Raw genomic sequence first — 22,106 nt, 5'->3', positions numbered from 1 at the left:
GAGTCAATTTAACATAGCCAATCAACCTAACCCACACACCTTTGGACTGTAGGAGGAAACCAGAGCACCCGGAGGAAACCCACGCAGACACAGGTAGAATGTGCAAACTCCACACACAGACAGTGAGCCAAGCCAGGAATTGAACCCGAGTCCCTGGCACTGTAAGGCAGCAGTGCTAACCACTGTGCCACCATGCCGCCCTAGGGCGGTAGATAGTTAGGGTGTTTATGTTAAGGACTAAAACCCTTTATCACTGGGCAGCTAGTGTCAGTATCAAACATCAAGGCCAGGAATAATGCAGGCGTATTTGGTTCCTTCATCAAAATCCTGACAACGTCTGAAACCTACAAAACATTATGGTGGTACTTCCACACCCCACAAAAAAAATCTTCATTGCCTCTCTGAATGAGACTTACCAACATGCCACCAGATTCTGCTGCAGCTAAAAAAACAGAATGTGTAACTCATTTTGCTGTGCATACAATGAGTAAATTAGTTTGAGGCACCAGGGGAGGGAGGGAGGGAGGGAGAAGGGCTCCTTCCAGCACTAGCAAGTAGATGAAGCTGTTATTAATTCAGACAGTGACCTGCATGAACTGCTTTCTAAGATGCCAGCACATCTCCAGCTGTTATACTTGACAGCTGCATAGAGTTACTGTGCCATTAGACTGCTCACTATGGGTGTCTTGAGGCACATCAGCTGGGTGGGGTAACATAGCAGCAAGAATTCAGCATAAAATCCTGTTCTAATTTGAGAAAGAATAATCCGTGGCTAGAGCTGAAAATGACTAAGAAACTGGGATGAAATATCGCCATTTGTTTTACAAAGTACATCTTTTTTTTCCCCAGTTACAGCATAACACAGCTTTGCTCCCACTCAATTCTCAGTGAAAACCTATCCTCAAGTGACAATACGTCAAATCTTTGCACTTTATATGAAAAGAAGGAGCGTACAGTTACAATCATCAAGAATACCTATAAATCACTAACACAGGTTAAATTATGAAAATCCTAAGACTGGACAAGTCAATGTTAATTTTTTAAAACTAAAGGACTTGTATCTACCACAAAGCATGCAAAGTTCATCACAGACCAAAGAACAGAGTTTCCCAGAGAAAAGAGATTGCGGTGTGATAATGTTCTCTGCACTGTATTGTTGCAGGGTCATCTATCAAACAACTGGATTTTAAAGTGATTTTAGAGTGATTTAAAGATCAGGTACAATATGCATATTTCCTATATTTGCATATATATTTAAGCCGTCCTCTAGGAAACACTGTGTTGTACCACATGTTAAACAGAACAACGTACTTTACAATCACTACAGTAAAAAAAGAAAATTCCACAATTCTAAACAGCATGCGACAGAGGCTTAATTACCAAAGTATGTTGAAATCATTTTGTTTGCGTGGATCATCCTTTTCAAAATAACAGAAACTGCATCAATATATTTGGATACAATGCATTTAACAGCAATAAATTAGTGCATGAACAACAAACTAAGAGCACCTTTGAGGAAGTGCCAAAATTAACCAGTGAAGGATTCGCACACACACACACCCAGCTGCACCATTACACACACCCACAGGCACCTGTACCATTGCACACACAGAAACCTGGACCGTTGCGCACACACAGGCACCTGTACCGTTGCGCACACACACACACCTGCACCATTACGCACACACACACACCTGCACCATTACGCACACACACACACCTGCACCATTACGCACACACACACACCTGCACCATTACACACACACCTGCACCAATACACACACACACACCTGCACCATTACACACACACACCTGCACCATTACACACACACACCTGCACCATTACACACACACACCTGCACCATTACACACACACACCTGCACCATTACACACACACACCTGCACCATTACACACACACACACACCCCTGCACCATTATACACACACCTGCACCATTACACACACACACACCCCTGCACCATTACACACACCTGCACCATTACACACACACACACACCTGCACCACTACACACACACACACCTGCACCATTACACACACACACACACACCCCTGCACCATTATACACACACCTGCACCATTACACACACACACACCCCTGCACCATTACACACACCTGCACCATTACACACACACACACACCTGCACCATTACGCTTACACACACACCTGCACCAATACACACACACACACCTGCACCATTACACACACACACCTGCACCATTACACACACACACCTGCACCATTACACACACACACCTGCACCATTACACACACACACCTGCACCATTACACACACACACCTGCACCATTACACACACACACCTGCACCATTACACACACACACCCCTGCACCATTATACACACACCTGCACCATTACACACACACACACACACCCCTGCACCATTACACACACCTGCACCATTACACACACACACACACCTGCACCACTACACACACACACACCTGCACCACTACACACACACACACACACCTGCACCACTACACACACACCTGCACCATTACACACACACACACCTGCACCATTACACACACACACACTCACCTGCACCATTACACACACACACACACACACCTGCACCATTACACACACACACACCTGCACCATTACACACACACACACCTGCACCATTACACACACACACACACCTGCACCATTACACACACACACACCCCTGCACCATTACACACACCTGCACCACTACACACACACACACCTGCACCATTACACACACACACACACGCACCATTACACACACACCTGCACCATTACACACACACACACACACCTGCACCATTACACACACACACACACACACACACACACACACACACCTGCACCATTACACACACACACACACACCTGCACCATTACACACACACACACACACCTGCACCATTACACACACACACACACACCTGCACCATTACACACACACACACCTGCACCATTACACACACACACCTGCACCATTACACACACACACACACCTGCACCATTACACACACACACACACCTGCACCATTACACACACACACACACACACACACCTGCACCATTACACACACACACACACCTGCACCATTACACACACACACACACACACACCTGCACCATTACACACACACACACACACCTGCACCATTACACCCACACACCTGCACCATTACACCCACACACCTGCACCATTACACACACACACCTGCACCATTACACACACACACCTGCACCATTACACACACACACCTGCACCATTACACACACACACCTGCACCATTACACACACACACCTGCACCATTACACACACACACCTGCACCATTACACACACACACCTGCACCATTACACACACACACCTGCACCATTACACACACACACCTGCACCATTACACACACACACCTGCACCATTACACACACACACTTGCACCATTACACACACACACCTGCACCATTACACACACACACCTGCACCATTACACACACACACCTGCACCATTACACACACACACACCTGCACCATTACACACACACACCTGCACCATTACACACACACACCTCCACCATTACACACACACACCTGCACCATTACACACACACACACCTGCACCATTGCACACACACACCTGCACCATTGCACACACACCCCTGCACCATTACACACACACCCCTGCACCATTACACACACACCCCTGCACCATTACACACACACCCCTGCACCATTACACACACACCCCTGCACCATTACACACACACCCCTGCACCATTATACACACACACACCCCTGCACCATTATACACACACACACCCCTGCACCATTATACACACACACACACCTGCACCATTACACACACACACACCTGCACCATTACACACACACACACCGGCACCATTACACACACACACACATGCACCATTACACACACACACGCACCATTACACACACACACACACCTGCACCATTACACACACACACACACCTGCACCATTACACACACACACACCTGCACCATTACACACACACACACCTGCACCATTACACACACACACACCTGCACCATTACACACACACACACACCTGCACCATTACACACACACACCTGCACCATTACACACACCTGCACCATTACACACACCTGCACCATTACACACACCTGCACCATTACACACACACACACACCTGCACCAATACACACACACACACACCTGCACCATTACACACACACACACACCTGCACCATTACACACACACACACACACCTGCACCATTACACACACACACACACCTACACCTGCACCATTACACACACACACACACCTGCACCATCACACACACACACACCTGCACCATTACACACACACACCTGCACCATTACACACACACACCTGCACCATTACACACACACACACCTGCACCATTACACACACACACCTGCACCATTACACACACACACCTGCACCATTACACACACACACCTGCACCATTACACACACACACCTGCACCATTACACACACACACCTGCACCATTACACACACACCTGCACCATTACACACACACACCTGCACCATTACACACACACACCTGCACCATTACACACACACACCTGCACCATTACACACACACACCTGCACCATTACACACACACACCTGCACCATTACACACACACACCTGCACCATTACACACACCACTACACACACACACACCTGCACCATTACACACACACACCTGCACCATTACACACACACACACACATGCACCATTACACACACCACTACACACACACATACCTGCACCATTACACACACACACCTCACCATTACACACACACACCTGCACCATTACACACACACACCTCACCATTACACACACACACCTGCACCATTACACACACACACCTGCACCATTACACACACACACCTGCACCATTACACACACATACACACCTGCACCATTACACACACATACACACCTGCACCATTACACACACACACACACACACCATCACGCACCACTACACACACACACACCTGCACCATTACGCACACACCTGCACCATTACACACACACCTGCACCATTACACACACACGCACACACCTGCACCATTACACACACACGCACACACCTGCACCATTACACACACACGCACACACCTGCACCATTACACACACACGCACACACCTGCACCATTACACACACACGCACACACCTGCACCATTACACACACACGCACACACCTGCACCATTACACACACACGCACACACCTGCACCATTACACACACACGCACACACCTGCACCATTACACACACACGCACACACCTGCACCATTACACACACACGCACACACCTGCACCATTACACACACACGCACACACCTGCACCATTACACACACACGCACACACCTGCACCATTACACACACACGCACACACCTGCACCATTACACACACACGCACACACCTGCACCATTACACACACACGCACACACCTGCACCATTACACACACACGCACACACCTGCACCATTACACACACACGCACACACCTGCACCATTACACACACACGCACACACCTGCACCATTACACACACACGCACACACCTGCACCATTACACACACACGCACACACCTGCACCATTACACACACACGCACACACCTGCACCATTACACACACACGCACACACCTGCACCATTACACACACACGCACACACCTGCACCATTACACACACACGCACACACCTGCACCATTACACACACGCACACACCTGCACCATTACACACACGCACACACCTGCACCATTACACACACGCACACACCTGCACCATTACACACACGCACACACCTGCACCATTACGCACGCACACACCTGCACCATCACGCACGCACACACAGGCACCACCGCACGCACACACAGGCACTACCGCACGCACACACAGGCACCACCGCACGCACACACAGGCACCACCGCACGCACACACAGGCACCACCGCACGCACACACAGGCACCACCGCACGCACACACAGGCACCACCGCACGCACACACAGGCACCACCGCACGCACACACAGGCACCACTGCACACACAGGCACCACTGCACACACAGGCACCACTGCACACACAGGCACCATTGCACACACAGGCACCACTGCACACACAGGCACCATTGCACACACAGGCACCACTGCACACACAGGCACCACTGCACACACAGGCACCATTGCACACACAGGCACCACTGCACACACAGGCACCATTGCACACACAGGCACCATTGCACACACAGGCACCATTGCACACACAGGCACCATTGCACACACAGGCACCATTGCACACACAGGCACCATTGCACACACACACACACGCACACACACACCATTGCACACACACTCCAGCAGTGAATTAAAGTGAAAGGAAAGCGAATCACAAGAGAATTTCCTCTGCCAAGTTATTACAGTTATACTCTGATATATATTTAATACTCCCAAGCTGTTTTATTTTACTCACTCCAATTTTCCAGCAGATGTTTGCAGTCATCTGTGGCCACATCATGCACAGTCCGTTGACAATTATCTTTTCTACCTGGGTCTAAGCCTTTGTGGCAGCAGAGCATTTCTAGACAATTCTGAAGCAGGAAAAGGGAGAAAAACAATTTGTAGTAAAATAGCTCCATTGGACGCGTCTCCAACCTGTCTCCACACAATTTCAGAACTGGAAAAGTTAGAAGACTAGTAAGAGAGATTCTTTTCTTTTTACTTTAATCAATAAACATTCACATTGGAACCTGATAATCTCTCTCTCGTGATCAGCTCTGTTGTAAATCTGCAACGGTGGGAAAACTGAGATTTTTTTTCCATTTCCATTGACCATACTCTGTTGGTGAATTTTGAAAAGCTTTATTATTTTCCAAGCTATCCCTTCCACATTGTTCTTGTATGAGAACATTTCATACCTCATTATATCCCAATATCTCAGCCTCAATTGAGCATGACTTCCTGAGTAGGTGAATATGAACAAGCCTGAAAGATCTTTCAATGCAAGCTAGATAACATTTCCAATTAACCTCTTAATCCAATAAAAGCCAGATTCAGCACCTTATGTCTGACAGGCACCATTTCTTGCTTCATTGTTAATGGATCTTTCCAACTGAATATTGCCCTCTAATTCAACTTCTACTGATTCAATTCTTATTGGGTCCCTCCCCTTTGCAGGTACTTTACCAGAGATTCTAACCAACGGTGAAACATGCTGCCAGGAATTGTATGAAATTAACCAGAACACATTTTGGCAGATTAATTTATAGGAACAGTTTAAGCCATTCAGCAACTCAATGTTCTGCCATTCAATTGGAAAATGCCTAATCTGCATCTCAACTCCATCTGCCCACCTTTGTTCTGTAGTCTTCATTATCCTCGCCTTAACAAAAATCTAGCAATCTCAGTTTTGACACTTTTAATTGACCCAGCCTCAGAAGTTTTTTGTGAAGAATGTTCTGGATTTCCACTACTCTTTGTATGAAGTCACCTCTGAACAGCCTAGATCTGATTACAAGATTATGCCCTTTCGTTCTCAACTCTCACCATAAGACCATAAGACATAGGAGCAGAATTAGGCCACTCGGCCCATTGTGTCTGCCCCGCCATTCAATCATGGCTGATATTTTTCTCATCCCCATTCTCCTGCTTTTTCCCCATAACCCCCTGATCCCCTTATTCATCAAGAACGTATCTATCTCTGTCTTCAAGACACTCAATGACCTGGCCTCCACAGCCTTCTGCGGCAAAGAGTTCCACACATTCAGCACTCTCTAGCTGAAGAAATTCCTCCTCATCTCTGTTTTAAAGGACCAGAGGAAAAATTGGCTCAGGTTTTCTGGTCTCCAGATTGTCAGAGGCCGGATGTATGAACCAAAATGTGCACGAGGGCCCTGCGGACGTCCTGGCGCACTGACCTCCCAGAAAATTTGAATTTAAGATGGGCAATTCCACTGTGCCACAGGGCCCTCTGCAAAAGTCTCCTACGATAGTTCCATGGGACCTACCAGGATAACTACCCAAAAACTGTTACACAGAAAAATCAGAGTGCAACTCCTGGGTAACTAGAGAACTGATCCCCCAAAGCTCACACTGACCCCTCCCTCAGTGACCTCCCCCCCACCCCCCCCACACTCAACCTGACTACCATCACCTAACCCCTTTCTGAACACCTAACTTCCCAACCTGACTATCCCATGACCCCCAACTACCTGACTATCCCATGACCCCCAACTGCCCCTCGAGCCAACCATCCCCCCACCACCGTCTACCGTTCCTACCCCCACAAAGTATCTGCCACCTCAGCCACTCACTCATTCATTCTTTTACTCACCCATTCAGTGACATGCATCCATTCACCAACATTCATACTGGACCTGTCAACTTGCCATACGGCAGCTAGTGCAGTAAAAAGGGGGCACGTCTTGTCTGAGGGACACTGCACTCTGCATTTGTGGAGAAGCCAGGCTTGGAAGACCTGCCAAGAAATGTGCAGCTGTGTTGGGACATGGAAATGTTTGAATGGATGACAATCCAATGAGAAGAGCCAAGCCAATTTCTCTCTATCGACCCTATCATTCGAACACTTCATTTAGATCATCATTCAGCTCCTACATAGTCTATGAAACCTGTCCTCATAATTTAAATGATGTGGAGATGCCGGCGTTGGACTGGGGTAAACACAGTAAGAAGTTTAACAACACCAGGTTAGAGTCCAACAGGTTTATTTGGTAGCAAAAGCCACTTTTGCTACCAAATAAACCTGTTGGACTTTAACCTGGTGTTGTTAAACTTCTTACTCATAATTTAACCCTTTTAGCCCTAATATCACTCTCATGGGTCTGAGTTGGATCCCTCCAAGGTCAATACATTCTTCCTGAGATGCAGTGTCCAAAACTTAATGCAGTATTTCAGATAGGGTCTTAGCGAAGTTCTATACAGCTATAACATACTTTTCACCCCTTTGCATTACAGCCCTGTTGGGAGAAAGGCCAACATTCTATTTAAATCATTTTTTGTACTTATCCACTAATGTGTAATGATTTCTACGCTTGAACACTTAAATCTCTTTGCTTATCCTCAGTTCCCAGCATCTTGCCATTTAGAAAATACACTGATTGATCTTTCCTGGATCCAAATTAGATTATATCACACTTCCCCACATCCAAATTGGATGATCTCACACTTCCCCACATTGAACGCAGTCACATTTAGCCTCCCCCTTCTATGAGCAAATATTTGCCATCCAGTCTATGCTTTCCCCGTTAACAAGAACAAGAATGAATGTAGACAGGATGGTTTGTAGAATCCTTTAAATCAAATTTGCCAAAATACAATAGTCAGCCAAAATACAATAGTCAAACATAAATGGAAAAACGTTCACAATTTTCCATCTTTAGAGTTTGTTAACAACACAACACTCCCTCCCTTCTTTATCAGATAATGGGAATCATTTATTTCAGGAGAATAGAACTGTTGAACTCACTGAAACTGACTGAAGGCTGAATTTCTAACTTCTAGTTAAAGTTTAATGGAAAAGGACCTCTATGTTGGTAAACAGTTATGTGCATGCTCAGGTAACATTACAACTTGTAAATATTTGAACAGGTATCCTGTTTTTAGTGAAATACACATTTTGTTAAAGGGATTTAAGATGAATAAACTTGGGGGAAAATGGTAGACAGTGTTCAAGATTCTCTTAAGGTTAACGTGCAGGTTCAGTCGGCAATTAGGAAGGCAAATGCAATGTTAGCATTCATGTCGAGAGGGCTAGAATACAAGAACAGGAATGTACTTCGGACACTGTATAAGACTCTGGTCAGACCCCATTTGAAGTATTGTGAGCAGTTTTGGGCTCCATATCTAAGGAAGGATGTGCTGGTCTTGGAAAGAGTCCAGAGGAGGTTCACAAGAATGATCCCTGGAATGAAGAGCTTGTCGTATGAGGAATGGTTGAGGACTCGGAGAAATTTTCATTGGAATTTAGAAGGATGAGGGGGGATCTTATTGAAACTTACAGGATACTGCGAGGCCTGGATAGAGTGGACATAGAAAGGATGTTTCCACTAGTAGGAAAAACTAGAACCAGAGGGCACAACCTCAGGCTAAAAGGACGATCCTTTAAAACAGAGATGAGGAGGAATTTCTTCAGCCAGAGAGTGGTGAATCTGTGGAACTCTTTGCCGCAGAAGGCTGTGGAGGTCAGGTCATTGAGTGTCTTTAAGACAGAGAAAGATAGGTTCTTGATTAATAAGGGGATCAAGGGTTATGGGGAAAAGGCAGGAGAATGGGGATGATTGAATGGCAGAGCAGACTCGATGGGCTACGTGGCCTAATTCTGCTCCTATGTCTTATTGTCTTATGGTGATGAGGTTGTGGATGCTGAAATTGGCAAAGGTATTACAGATGGAGTTCAAAACAGAGAAGTGTGAAGTGATGAACTTTGAGAGGACTAATATGGAAAGACATCATACCATAAATGTAACAATTCTGAAATGTGCAGTTGAGGAGAGAGACCATGGTCAAAACTCCTTAAAGGTGGAAGGGAAACTTGATAAGGTGGTTAAAAAAATCACATATGGGTTACTTGGGTTTATAAACAGAGGAATGGAATATAGAAGCAAAGCTATAAATCACTGTCAAGTCCTCAGCTGGAGTGTTATGAGCAATTCTGGATCCCACATTTCAGGAAAAGGCTTAAAAAGTGAACAGATGAGGTTTAATGAGTTGTTACCAAGGAAGATGTAAGTATGTGAAGAGCAAGAGGATAAGACGTGAAAGAATAGGACCTATCAAGTGTGACGGTGGGAAAGTTTGTATGGAACTGGAAGAAATAGCAGAGGTACTTAATGAATACTTTACTTCAGTATTCACTATGGAAAAGGATCTTGGTGGTTGTAGTGCAGACTTGCAGCGGACTGAAAAGCTTGAGCATGTAGATATTAAGAAAGAGGATGTGTTGGAGCTTTTGAAAAGCATCAAGTTAGATAAGTCGCCGGGACCGGATGAGATGTACCCCAGGCTACTGTGGGAGACGAGGGAGGAGATTTTGAGAGAGTAGATAGAGAAAAATGTTCCTTCTAGCAAATGGGTCAATAACAAGAAGTCTTAGATTTAAAGTAACCAGTCAAACAAACGTCCAGAAGTCAGAGGAGGAGAAATATTTCCACTTGCCAAGATCTGGAGCAGTGGAAGCTGATTCCATAAAGAATGTTAAACGAGTTAGATATTGCGGATGAAAAACTTACAGGGTTATGGTGGGCGATGTGGGTCTAAGTATAACTACTATCTCAAGGTGTCAACACAGGCATAGTGAGCTGAATGGCATCCTTATGTGCTGTAGGATTTAAGGGCAGAGATAGCTGAACCGTAAAATGTAACAGTTAACAACTATTTTATTCTCAACAGCTAATCAATTAACTTCTAGCTAGGACCAGCTATGTAGTCAGCCACATGTTGATATTAGTACCTTCCTTGAAACACACCACAAACTGTATTGTGTTGGGATCCATTTTGTGGTTCCAGTGAACTGGGAGCACCAGACAACACTCATCCTTCACTTCCATTCAATTCAAGTGAGTTAAATTGTAACTTTAGGCACTGCCAATGTTTATGGGCATCCGTTAAGGGCTTATGATTTTGCAGAGAATTTAACCTTGAATCACCCTTTTGAGGATAATATGATCAGCTCCTGTTCATCTTCAAGGTTTTACACTTATAGAATTACAATACATGGAATAGGAACAGCTTAATGCATTGGGAAATCTTAATTTAAATTAGGGTGTGAAGTCGTCAGACATACTATGGCAGTATAAAGTTACAAAACAGACCTTAAAACCTTTGGATGCTGCAATATGGGCAGCCGTCCAACCTTCTTTGTCAGCATGGTTGATTAGGTCAGCTGGAATCATAGGCTCCACTGTGGATTTATCGCTCCCTTCTGCACATTCAGGGTCCATGGAGTCCGATTTGTGCTCTGAATCATCAGTAAACCTTCTGCCCCCAGATACTTGATGATACATGAGAAGCTTTAGGCAATCTACGTGACCAGAGCTCACAGCTGCATGAAAGGGTGCCCAGCCATTCTAGAAAGGAAAGGAAAACAAAATAAAAGTTTCCTACGCAATTTCTGTTACCTGAAGGTCACCCCAATTAGTCAACTTGGAAACTGCCAATACTCAAACTGGAAAGCAAAATTGATTTTGCCAGGATTGAAATTGACATGTTAACTGAATTTATGTTCAAATGAAAACCATGAAGTCATTTAAGTTCAGGCTTACATAAAGACACTGCATGAAACTGCCAAGTATAAGCAGCTTGCACTACAGAACAGACGAGCAATGACCATGAAATTTTAAGCCAAATATGACTAGAAGGCAGGATCTGCAAAATAATCGTACTTGGAAACAAGATCTCTTAAAGATGAGCACTTTCAACAGTATACAATCCCAGAGCAACTATCTTTCTCATTTGACCTGGATAAATTCCCAATTTTCTAATATGATAACGAATTTCATAATTTACTATTTGCCAAATCTAAATGCGCCAGTTAAAAGCAAATTACTGCAGATGCTGGAATCTGAAACCAAAAGAGAAAATGCTGAAAAGTCTCAGCAGGTCTGGCAGTATCTGTAAGGAGAGAAGAGAGCTGACGTTTCGAGTCCAGATGACCCTTTGTCAAAGTTTTGACAAAGGGTCATCTGGGCACGAAACGTCAGCTCTTTTCTCTCCTTACAGATGATGCCAGACCTGCTGAGATTTTCCAGCATTTTCTCTCTCTAAATGCATCTGTGTCTTGTGAACTAACAAATCTTTGCTAGTCAAGCCAATTCATTATCAGGCAACAAGCTCACCAAAAGAAAGAAGAATGATCAGTATCAATGAATGCTTCATTTTGCCAGGTTTATATGGTGGAATTAGAATTGTGCGGTTTTGTTTATATATGTTTAAATTTGGTAATAGAAGACAAATCACCAGAAGTCAATATTAATGTTGTAGAAGAGAAGACAATAAAATAATCCAAGTGTCAATATTCTAATAACATGAAACATGGTCTTCACATTGGTGAAACCCTAGCTGCACTAAAACCAAAATGCGTGCTTTGTGTCATTAAGCTTAACAATGACAAAAGACCATCCATACTTCACCCATCAGCTTTTCAAAAAATACAGTCTAGGGTGCTTGAATGTTATGTGCCGACTCAGCTGATGGCCAAAGCCATAAAGCTGCAGCTCACTGATGCAACATTCTTTTTGTCTGTATTCTCCCTTTTACGATTAGGATGAATTGGGGTTTATTCGCCTTTGGATTCCAAATATATCAGCATCCCATTACTACTCAAATCTTTAATCGGCTTTCATCTAAAGGAATGAAGTTCTTCATTATGCAGTGCTTCCCCATTACAGCAGTGGATCGACAGTCTCGATTCTATCATTTTGGAATAACATTTACGAGATATCTTAAAATTTAACTAAATTGTAAAACTAATTTTTTTTCCATTTGAATTTAAAACAATCCAGGCCTTAACTGCGCTACAAATTGTACAATGGAATTTCTACATCACCATTAGCAAAAGCAAAATATGGCAGATGCTGGAAATCTTAAAACTAAAACTGAAAATGCTAGAAATAGTCAGTAGGTCTGGTAGCATCTATGGACACCTCTACAAAGGTCACAACCTGAAATGTTAATTCTTTTTCTCTCTCCAGACATGTTGTCACACCTGAGTGTTTCCAGCCCTTTCTATCCACATTTTAGCAAAGCTGTTTTTCAACCAATGCGGGGAGTTTTGATCATTTTACAGTAAATTTACTGCCATTGGAAATTGTTCATTTTTTCCACACTACACAATCTTAACCTATGCAAAAATACAGTAAATTTCAATCAAGTCATCCTCTCCTGTTGTCATGACTGTAATGAATTAGTTTCATGTGATTGACAAGCATAGTAATGGCTTTAAACTGTAGTACATCCTTTCCAATGATCACCCTTGTCAATTAAAATGACTGAGCACCATATAGAAATAATTAATGAAGTAAAAATATCATTGAACTACTGCAAAGCTTATATACTAAATAATACCAAATAGAAAGCCATCAAGACAGAAATTTATAAACAAAGAAAGGATTTTACTTCTATATTGGTGAATAGAGAGACATGTTGCCAAAGCTTCTCTTCTTGCCCGCATCAAGACAAATGCAAGAATGCCAAAGTTCAAACAATCACAACAATTTATACCACAGGAGAAAAAGGTGCTAAATGGTTGACCAAGTCGACCTTGATTGGCTGAGGTAAAAGCAAATTACTGCGGATGCTGGAATCCGGAACAGAGTAAAAAAGAAAATGCTGGAAAATCTCAGCAGGTCTGACAGCATCTGTGAAGAGAGAACAGCACTAACATTTCCAGTCTGGATCCAGACTCTCACAGGGTCATCCAGACTTGAAATATTGGCTCTATTCTCTCTCCAGAGATGAAGTCAGATCTGCTGAGATTTTCCAGCAGTTTCTGTTGATTGGCATGGAGAAAACACCAGGGCATGGTTGACTCCTCAAGCTCCTGGGTAATTCAAAAAAGGTGCAAGGTTTGAACATATTCCTTTTGATTATCTTAAATTGGTTATTAGTGCAACTAGTAACAAACTCAGGATTGTTCAGGAAGCACTGCCCAATTGTGGAATCACATCCAACAGTAGATATATTGATTTAGATTTTCAAGCACAGGCTTTTTGTTGAATATTATTTGTACTCTGCTATAACAAACAATGAAAGGAACATGCTATTTAATTTGATCAGCCAATTGCTGGGATGTATGACTTAGTAACCTGCTTTGCACCAACGCTGAAATTCATACACAATGTTGCTCAATCGTGTGGTAAGCAAAACCAATTTAAGATGATCAGTCGAGCCTGTAATGTGGCTCATGTACGCTCGCTAGAAGCAATGTATATTTATACAAAGGTTCCATTCCCTGCAAACAAAAGGAATATGTTCAAGCCTTGCGCCTTTTTTTGAATTATCTGGGAACTTGGGGAGCCTATAGTCCCCGTTGCTTTTTCCATGGCAACACCTCGGCCAGAGTTGATATCCCAGCCAATCACCACCCTTTTCTCCTGTAGTAAAATTTGTGGCAATAATTTGAAATTTCTTGCCTTTGTCCTGATGAGTGCAAGACAAAAAGCTTTCACAGCAAGTTTCACTTTTCAGCGATACTCACGTTCTGTACTACCCAGCTACTGATTTTACTTCTATTCTGTGATGAATTTCGAGAATAAACTGAGGACAAGAGCATTGATTTGTTGATCATGCCAAAGCCAAATTTGAAGAACTTTTAAAAATGTTAATATTTTAAATACTAACAATGAGAAATGGCACACACTGGCTCATTTCCTGTACTTACAACAGTCATTATACTACAGTCCGCTCCAGCTTCCAATAAGGTAAGTGTACATTCAACATGTCCATTTATACAAGATAGGTAAAGAGGAGTCTGATCTCCTTCAGCAGCATAATTTATATTTGCACCATAAGCAATAAGCACTTCAGTGCACCTGTAAAAGAATGAAAACTTAAGTTACAAAAATTGATCAATAGACCTTTACATTTCATAGTCAATGATCTGACTAATGTCTTTCCAGATTGAAACACATATTTGGTATAATGTGCATTAATTAAAAAAATACCCCCATAAGTCAAGGATCTTGATTTTGGGGAGACAGTGGTGTAGTGATATTGTCACTGGACTAGTAATTCAGAGACCTAGGGCAATGCTCTGGGAACCCGAATCCCACCATGGCAGACGGTGAAATGTGAATTCAATAACAATCTGCACTGTAGGGATTCTGATGATTTCTGTGGTCACATAAAATGAAAATTGAGATCTTACCCAACGTGGCCCTGCGCAGCAGCTGCACACAATGGTGTGAATAAATTATTTCCGACAGCATCAACCTGTGCTCCTGAGGTCAGCAGCAATGTTACAGATTCTACAGAGAAACAGGTTTTTAAATTTAGAATATAAGAAACTTGCACACAAGAATTCAACACCGTGCTACACATAGACTCGGGAGTTTGAGATCAATGACAAAGCAATAGTGCTCAAGGCTGACCTCTAAGAAAGATCTAGTGCACTCTGTGGTGATCTCAATATCAGTTTGAATCGGGCACCAAGTACCCAGCAAGGCAAACGCTAAATCTCATTGAAGCATCCTCAGAGTACGAACCAGGAAGAGAAATGCACCCAATTATTTGCTCCCAATTAAGAATTGTAGAGACTGCAAAATAAATGATTGGGACATAGCATGCGATACAGGTAGAAGTTGAAATATTGAACAACAAAACAACAAAATAAAATTAAATGCATGAATTATCATAATGAGAAAAATTGACATTTCACAAATTGAACATAGTTTCTCAAGGCCAGTAAGGCTGTTCAACAGAATAATGAACTTCATATGCCGTTAAAAACCTTAGATACACCTCATTCTACAAGGTGCAAATTTTAGTTCAGTGATTTCTATCTGATTGCAGTCATGGGGAGGTGGGTGGTTGGCGAGTGGTTGTCAGCAGCGCAGTGTGAAGCGCAGCATCACCTGACAGCAACATATGGATTTCCATATTTAACTGCACGTGTGGGCTGCAGATGTTGCTGTTACTTTAATTGGAGTACTACAGCAAGCATCAACAGTTTCACCATCATTACCACCGCAAAATCTGGACCCATACGATTCATAATTCTGAAATAAAGTTTTGGCCTATTTCAGATTAGATGCCAGTCTGGTTTTGAAAATTGCTGGGTGGAAGATTAACAAGCCTGCTGTACTCTTGTCTGCCCACAGCATTTCAACCGACCATGCAATGTATTGTCTAGTGAGGGGAAAAGAAATGTGCAGCATTGTCATTTCATAAAATGTTAATTTACTTGGCAAGGTTGCTTCAATTGCAAAATAGTCAATCAACAGGAAACATTGAAACACAGACTTGTAACCACAGATTTATTAATAGTACTGAAGTTGAAGTAACTGGCAGCATTATATGTTTGTCCTGCTTTGAAATGACTCCCTTTCCTTCTCAATGCCTCGACAAACAAAGGACCCTAACTAAATGTCATCATATCGGACCTCCTGCTTCAACATAGCTGCAGGCACATTAAATCCTAACACAATTATAGCTGGTCTTTGGTGAAGTTGTAGAGAATTGACAATTCAGGGAACAAAAATGGTGGATGCTGTATTTATTAAAATTACACTTCCAGCAATTCACACTAACATTCATATTCTAGCCCCTTTTTTTTAAACAACTTAAATTTCCCACTTTGTGCAGCTCTAATCCAATGAAATAGTGCAGGCCAAGTGAGTTAAATTTTATTAAGAAGAAATTGACTCGAGAGCTTTTAATATTGACAGGTAATCTGTTCTTTTTAAATGTGCACACCCTGCAAGACCGCTCTGATCACGATGTCTAATTCAAATTATAGTTAAAATAATCATCCGTTCTTTAAATCAATGCCTGCCAAAGAGAACAAATCAATTATATATAATTTTCCACACCACGTTTCCTACTCTTAATCATGAAGGTGGGCAAATGGCCTTTTCACAGCCAGTAGCCAACTGCAACCAATATTTATGTAATGCCTTTAATGTAATAGAAGATCCCAAGACCTCTTCCAATGCTACAACTCAAGAAACTAAGAATATATTGCAACCAGCTATTTCTAAATAATTTTCCATCTGTTATCACCTAATAATGGTGACCCTTTTCCACTGTCATAACATTGGCAGTATTTAGGCAGGACAATGGAATGGTGTATGATCGCCAGCTCTTAATCATGGAGTGTTGACATAGATTTACAGTGCGGTGAAGCCATAGTTAAGGAAAAATTACAATAAGAATCATGGAGACGTGTCTTCATTTCAAGTAACATTGCAGGCCACTGATTATTAATCTCACTCCTTCTCCAGTATGATAAGGAGATGCTGGACTGGAGTGGGCATAGTAAAAAGTCTCACAACACCAGGTTAAAGTCCAACAGGTTTGTTTGGTAGCACAAGCTTTCGGAGCGCTGCTCCTTCATCAGGTGAGTGTTCATCACCTGATGAAGGAGCAGTGCTCCGAAAGCTCGTGCTACCAAACAAACCTGTTGGACTTTAACCTGGTGTTGTGAGACTTTTTACTATGCTTCTCCAGTTTGGAGTGCCATTTCCCCATCCACTATTCCAAGCTATCATTCTCTTCTCCCAATTCCTGTGGAGTTCTTAGGAACAGGAGCAAGCCCTCAAGCCTTTCAATCTATTACTAATTAGAATATGCCTTTTCATCCATTTGTCTTGATACCATTACTTGACAATAATTGATTTTCTCAGGACTGATCATCTCAATTGATCCAGTATCCATAGCCTTTTGGAAAGGTTATCTCAGATTTTCCTGTCCTTTGTGTAGAAAAAAAAGTTTCCTGATTTCATTCCAGCCCAGTTTCATGATTATGCAATTGTATTCAGAATTTATCCATTAGAGGAAATCATTTCTTTGCATCCACCCTGTTGACTCCATATTACTTCAAATACCTTATTCAGATCTATCCCCTCAACTTTCTCAACACAAGGGAATACAAGCCTTATGCAGTTTCTGAAACCATTATCATCTAACCCTTTAAGCCCATTGTCACACTGATGAACCAGCACTGTACCCATTACAAAAATATTGGGCGGGATTTTCCGGTCTTGGGGCGAGCGCAGCTGGAAAATCCCGCCCAAGGCTAACGGACCTTTGCATGGTCCGCACCCTCCACTCCCCTCACCGATTTCCGTGGCAGGTGGGATGGGAAAATTCCACCCATTATGTCTTTCCCGAGGTACAATGCCAAAAGCTGAACACAGTATTCCTGTTCAAGTCTGGTCAAGTTGTATTTTAGTTATGCACCTAATTTGAGTTAAGAGTGAGAAGGGATCTCATAGAAACTTATAAAATTCTACCAGGATTAGACAGGGTGGATTTAGAAAGAATGCTCCCGATGGTGAGCATGTCCAGAACTAGGGGTCTTAGTTTGTGGATAAGGGGTAAATCTTTTCGAATTGAGGCGAGGAGAAATTTCTTCACTCAGTGGTGAATCTGTGGAATTCACAACCACAAAAAGTAATTGAGGCTAAAACGTTGTGAGATTTCAAGAAATGAGATATAGCTCTTGGGGCTAAAGGGATCAAAGGAAATGGGGGGGATGGCAGGATCGAGATATCAAATTTGATGATTAGCCATGATCAAAATGAATGGCAGAGCAGGCTCAAAGGGCTGAATGGCCTACTCCTGCTTCTGTTTTCTATTTTTCTACGTAATTCACTTACGTGATAACAATTTAGCAACATGCCAACTGAGGATGAGCACAAACATTCTCATTATTTTTCCTCATTGATAACGCAAAAACAAATTCCAATATATTGAAGTAAGACCCTTTTTTAGAAATCTGGTATTGTTGCAATTATACCAATCACAGTCAGAGTTTCTATTGATTTTAACGTTTTAAAAATCCTTAATTTCATCAATTATTCAGCTACTATTAGAACAAAATAATGGCAGCAAAACTGCGTTATTGTCAGGAACCAGTGTGAAATCGGTGTTCTGATGACCACTTCTGCAGGAGGAACAAGGCTAATTTAAATGAGGAATGGAGGGCTGTCAGCGTCCTGGCACACTGATTGGGAGAGTAAGTGACAACATTTAACTGTAGCCCATGTCTCTTCAAGGGGAAGTGCCCCTAAGTTTATAGAAACATATTTAGCTTTAGATAGAAAAAAATGGCAAGCAGAGGTGCTGGAACAAGTCACCCATCGAACTGTTGGAGGTGTTAGTGGAACAAGTCACCAGGAAGAGGGAACTGTTATTTCCAACAGATGACAGAAGGGTACCTACACCAGTTACTGGGTGACAATGATGAGAAATGTCACAGCAGGGGAATACTAGGCATAAGCTCTATTGCCAAAGTGAATTCAATTATTTTACTAGGGCAAAACTCCTCTCATTTCTCACTTACTCGTTATTCAAATCTGCAACACCGCAAGTCCCAGCCTTCCTTGACCTGTTTCTCATCATGTTCTTCCAATCACCAGAACACACCTCCCTTAACCTCCTTCTGCTGTAACTACCACATTACTACACCTTCTACTTTCCTCACTATTGCATCACCAGGATGTTTCCTGGTCGAGGGCGTTGGCTCTGAGGAAGGGTTGTTTAAGCTAGGATTGTTTTCACTGGCAAGATGGAGGCTGAGGGGAGACCTGATAGAGGTCTACAAAATTATGAGAGGCAAAGACAGGGTAGATAGTCAGAAGCTTTTTCCGAGGGGACACAGGTTAAAAGGTGAGAGGGGGAAAGTTTAAGGGAGATGTGCGGGGCAAGTTTCTCATGCAGAGAGGGTGGGTACCTGGAATGCGCTGCCAGAGCAGGTGGTGGAAGCAGGCACATTAGCAACATTTAAGAGGCGTCTGGATGGGTACATGAATATGGAGGGAATAGACAATTTGGACCGAGTAAGGGCAGAAGGCTTTAAGTTTAGTTCGGTCATTATGATTGGCACAGGCTTGGAGGGCCAAAAGGCCTGTTCCTGTGCTGTACTTTTCTTTGTTCTTGTTCTGCCCTCATCTATCAGGAAAATATACAGGAGGAGGGAAACTATTAATCTATGACCTCTCCGCATTAGAAGAAGCCTCTCAAGGCAAGTCAAGTGCCACAGGCCATGCATTGAAGTGTGTATCCTCTTTCCCACGTTACTCCATTTGCCAGATATCTGCCCACTCACTTAACCTGTACCCCACTGTAGTGTCCTGTGTCCTCTTCAATTCTTACTATCCAACCTATTGTGATGTCATTAGCAAATTTAACAACCATACCTTTGGTCCATTCTGAAGGACCAGTCCAGGCAGAGGAACTTGTGCTTCAGAGCATCTAGTTGTAGTGTGGCTTTGATTGTAACATTGTTTTGATGTGTTTTCTGGCTCTTGGCAGCGCCAAGAGCCAGGTGATGTGGGGATTGTGCTTGCCCTCAAGAACTGAGCCTCTGACCCAATGGTCTACATGTGTGGAAGGGAGGTTCTAGAGAATATCGGACAAAAGCATAACAACTGCTAGCAATTGAGACACAGACTTGTGTTATCCATTGTCTAGGGTCATACACCAGACACAAAACCCATTCCTGTTCCCCAATAGTCCAGGGTCTGGAGCAGCAGAATTGTACCTGCAAGACATCCTGTGCCTTGACCTTTGAAGCTCCCTTATGCCAACAACTTTAGGTCTCTGCTGACATGCTCACAACTTCTACTCCTCTCGAACACAGACTCAGTAGAACATCCACTTTGTCACAATCAACAGGTGAAGCCCTTGGATAGACTAGAGCTGCAAAAATCAATTTCCAGAACTTTCCATAAAATACCTCAGCCACAGAAGGCAAATAAAATCCTCCAGGCTCATTAGCAGTCTACAATGACTATCCAGAGACTTAATCTGAGTGCAGCTCTTGAAATATCCTGATGAAACATTCTGCTGACTGTAGCAAGAATCATTGGGTCAGCTAAAAGATACTAAATCTAATTTTACATCTTTCTATTTCCTCAATACTTCATTCAGACAGCTAGCTAGGATGACTAAAAGTTGCTGAGTAATGTAATGGTCACTAAAATTTCACGGATCTCCACAGCACTCGTTTTGTGCATTGAAACCACAATTTCCACTTAATTTTGTTCAGGACCCCAAATTAGGTCTTGCTGTATGCATATGTGTTCTTTAAAATTAAGCCTCTGTGTCTTAAATAAGTAAAGCTCGCAAAGGTAAGAAGAAAGAAAATACTTCCTTGAAATATTTATGAAGTAATTAATAAATGTAACACAACCGTTACCCTATTCAAATGATGTCCATTTGTTTTATCTTGGCATTTATTCTGCTATCATGTAGCCTCCCATTTTGCAACTCGTACTGATACAGCCTTCCTTTTTATAAGAATTGTGCAAATGAAGGATAATTGATTTATTTTTCCAGAGAATAATTTCAA

General features: G+C 42.8%; 1 protein-coding gene across 4 annotated transcripts in view; it reads right to left on the bottom strand.

The window, feature by feature from the left end:
* cttnbp2 (cortactin binding protein 2) overlaps nt 1-22,106 on the bottom strand; it is a 170,527-nt gene that overhangs the window by 49,452 nt on the left and 98,969 nt on the right. For all 4 annotated transcript variants that reach the window (XM_078219864.1, XM_078219863.1, XM_078219861.1 and 1 more), the window contains 4 exons: nt 15,960-16,059; nt 15,474-15,624; nt 11,908-12,162; nt 6,552-6,669 (listed from right to left, as the gene is read on the bottom strand). In XM_078219864.1, the coding sequence (XP_078075990.1) occupies nt 6,552-6,669; nt 11,908-12,162; nt 15,474-15,624; nt 15,960-16,059 (624 nt within the window). The remainder of the gene's footprint in view (nt 1-6,551; nt 6,670-11,907; nt 12,163-15,473; nt 15,625-15,959; nt 16,060-22,106) is intronic.

The sequence above is a fragment of the Mustelus asterias genome, chromosome 9 (genome assembly GCF_964213995.1).
Source record: "Mustelus asterias chromosome 9, sMusAst1.hap1.1, whole genome shotgun sequence".
In the NCBI taxonomy this organism is placed as follows: domain Eukaryota; kingdom Metazoa; phylum Chordata; class Chondrichthyes; order Carcharhiniformes; family Triakidae; genus Mustelus; species Mustelus asterias.
This window is presented reverse-complemented; position numbering and strand designations above follow the sequence as displayed.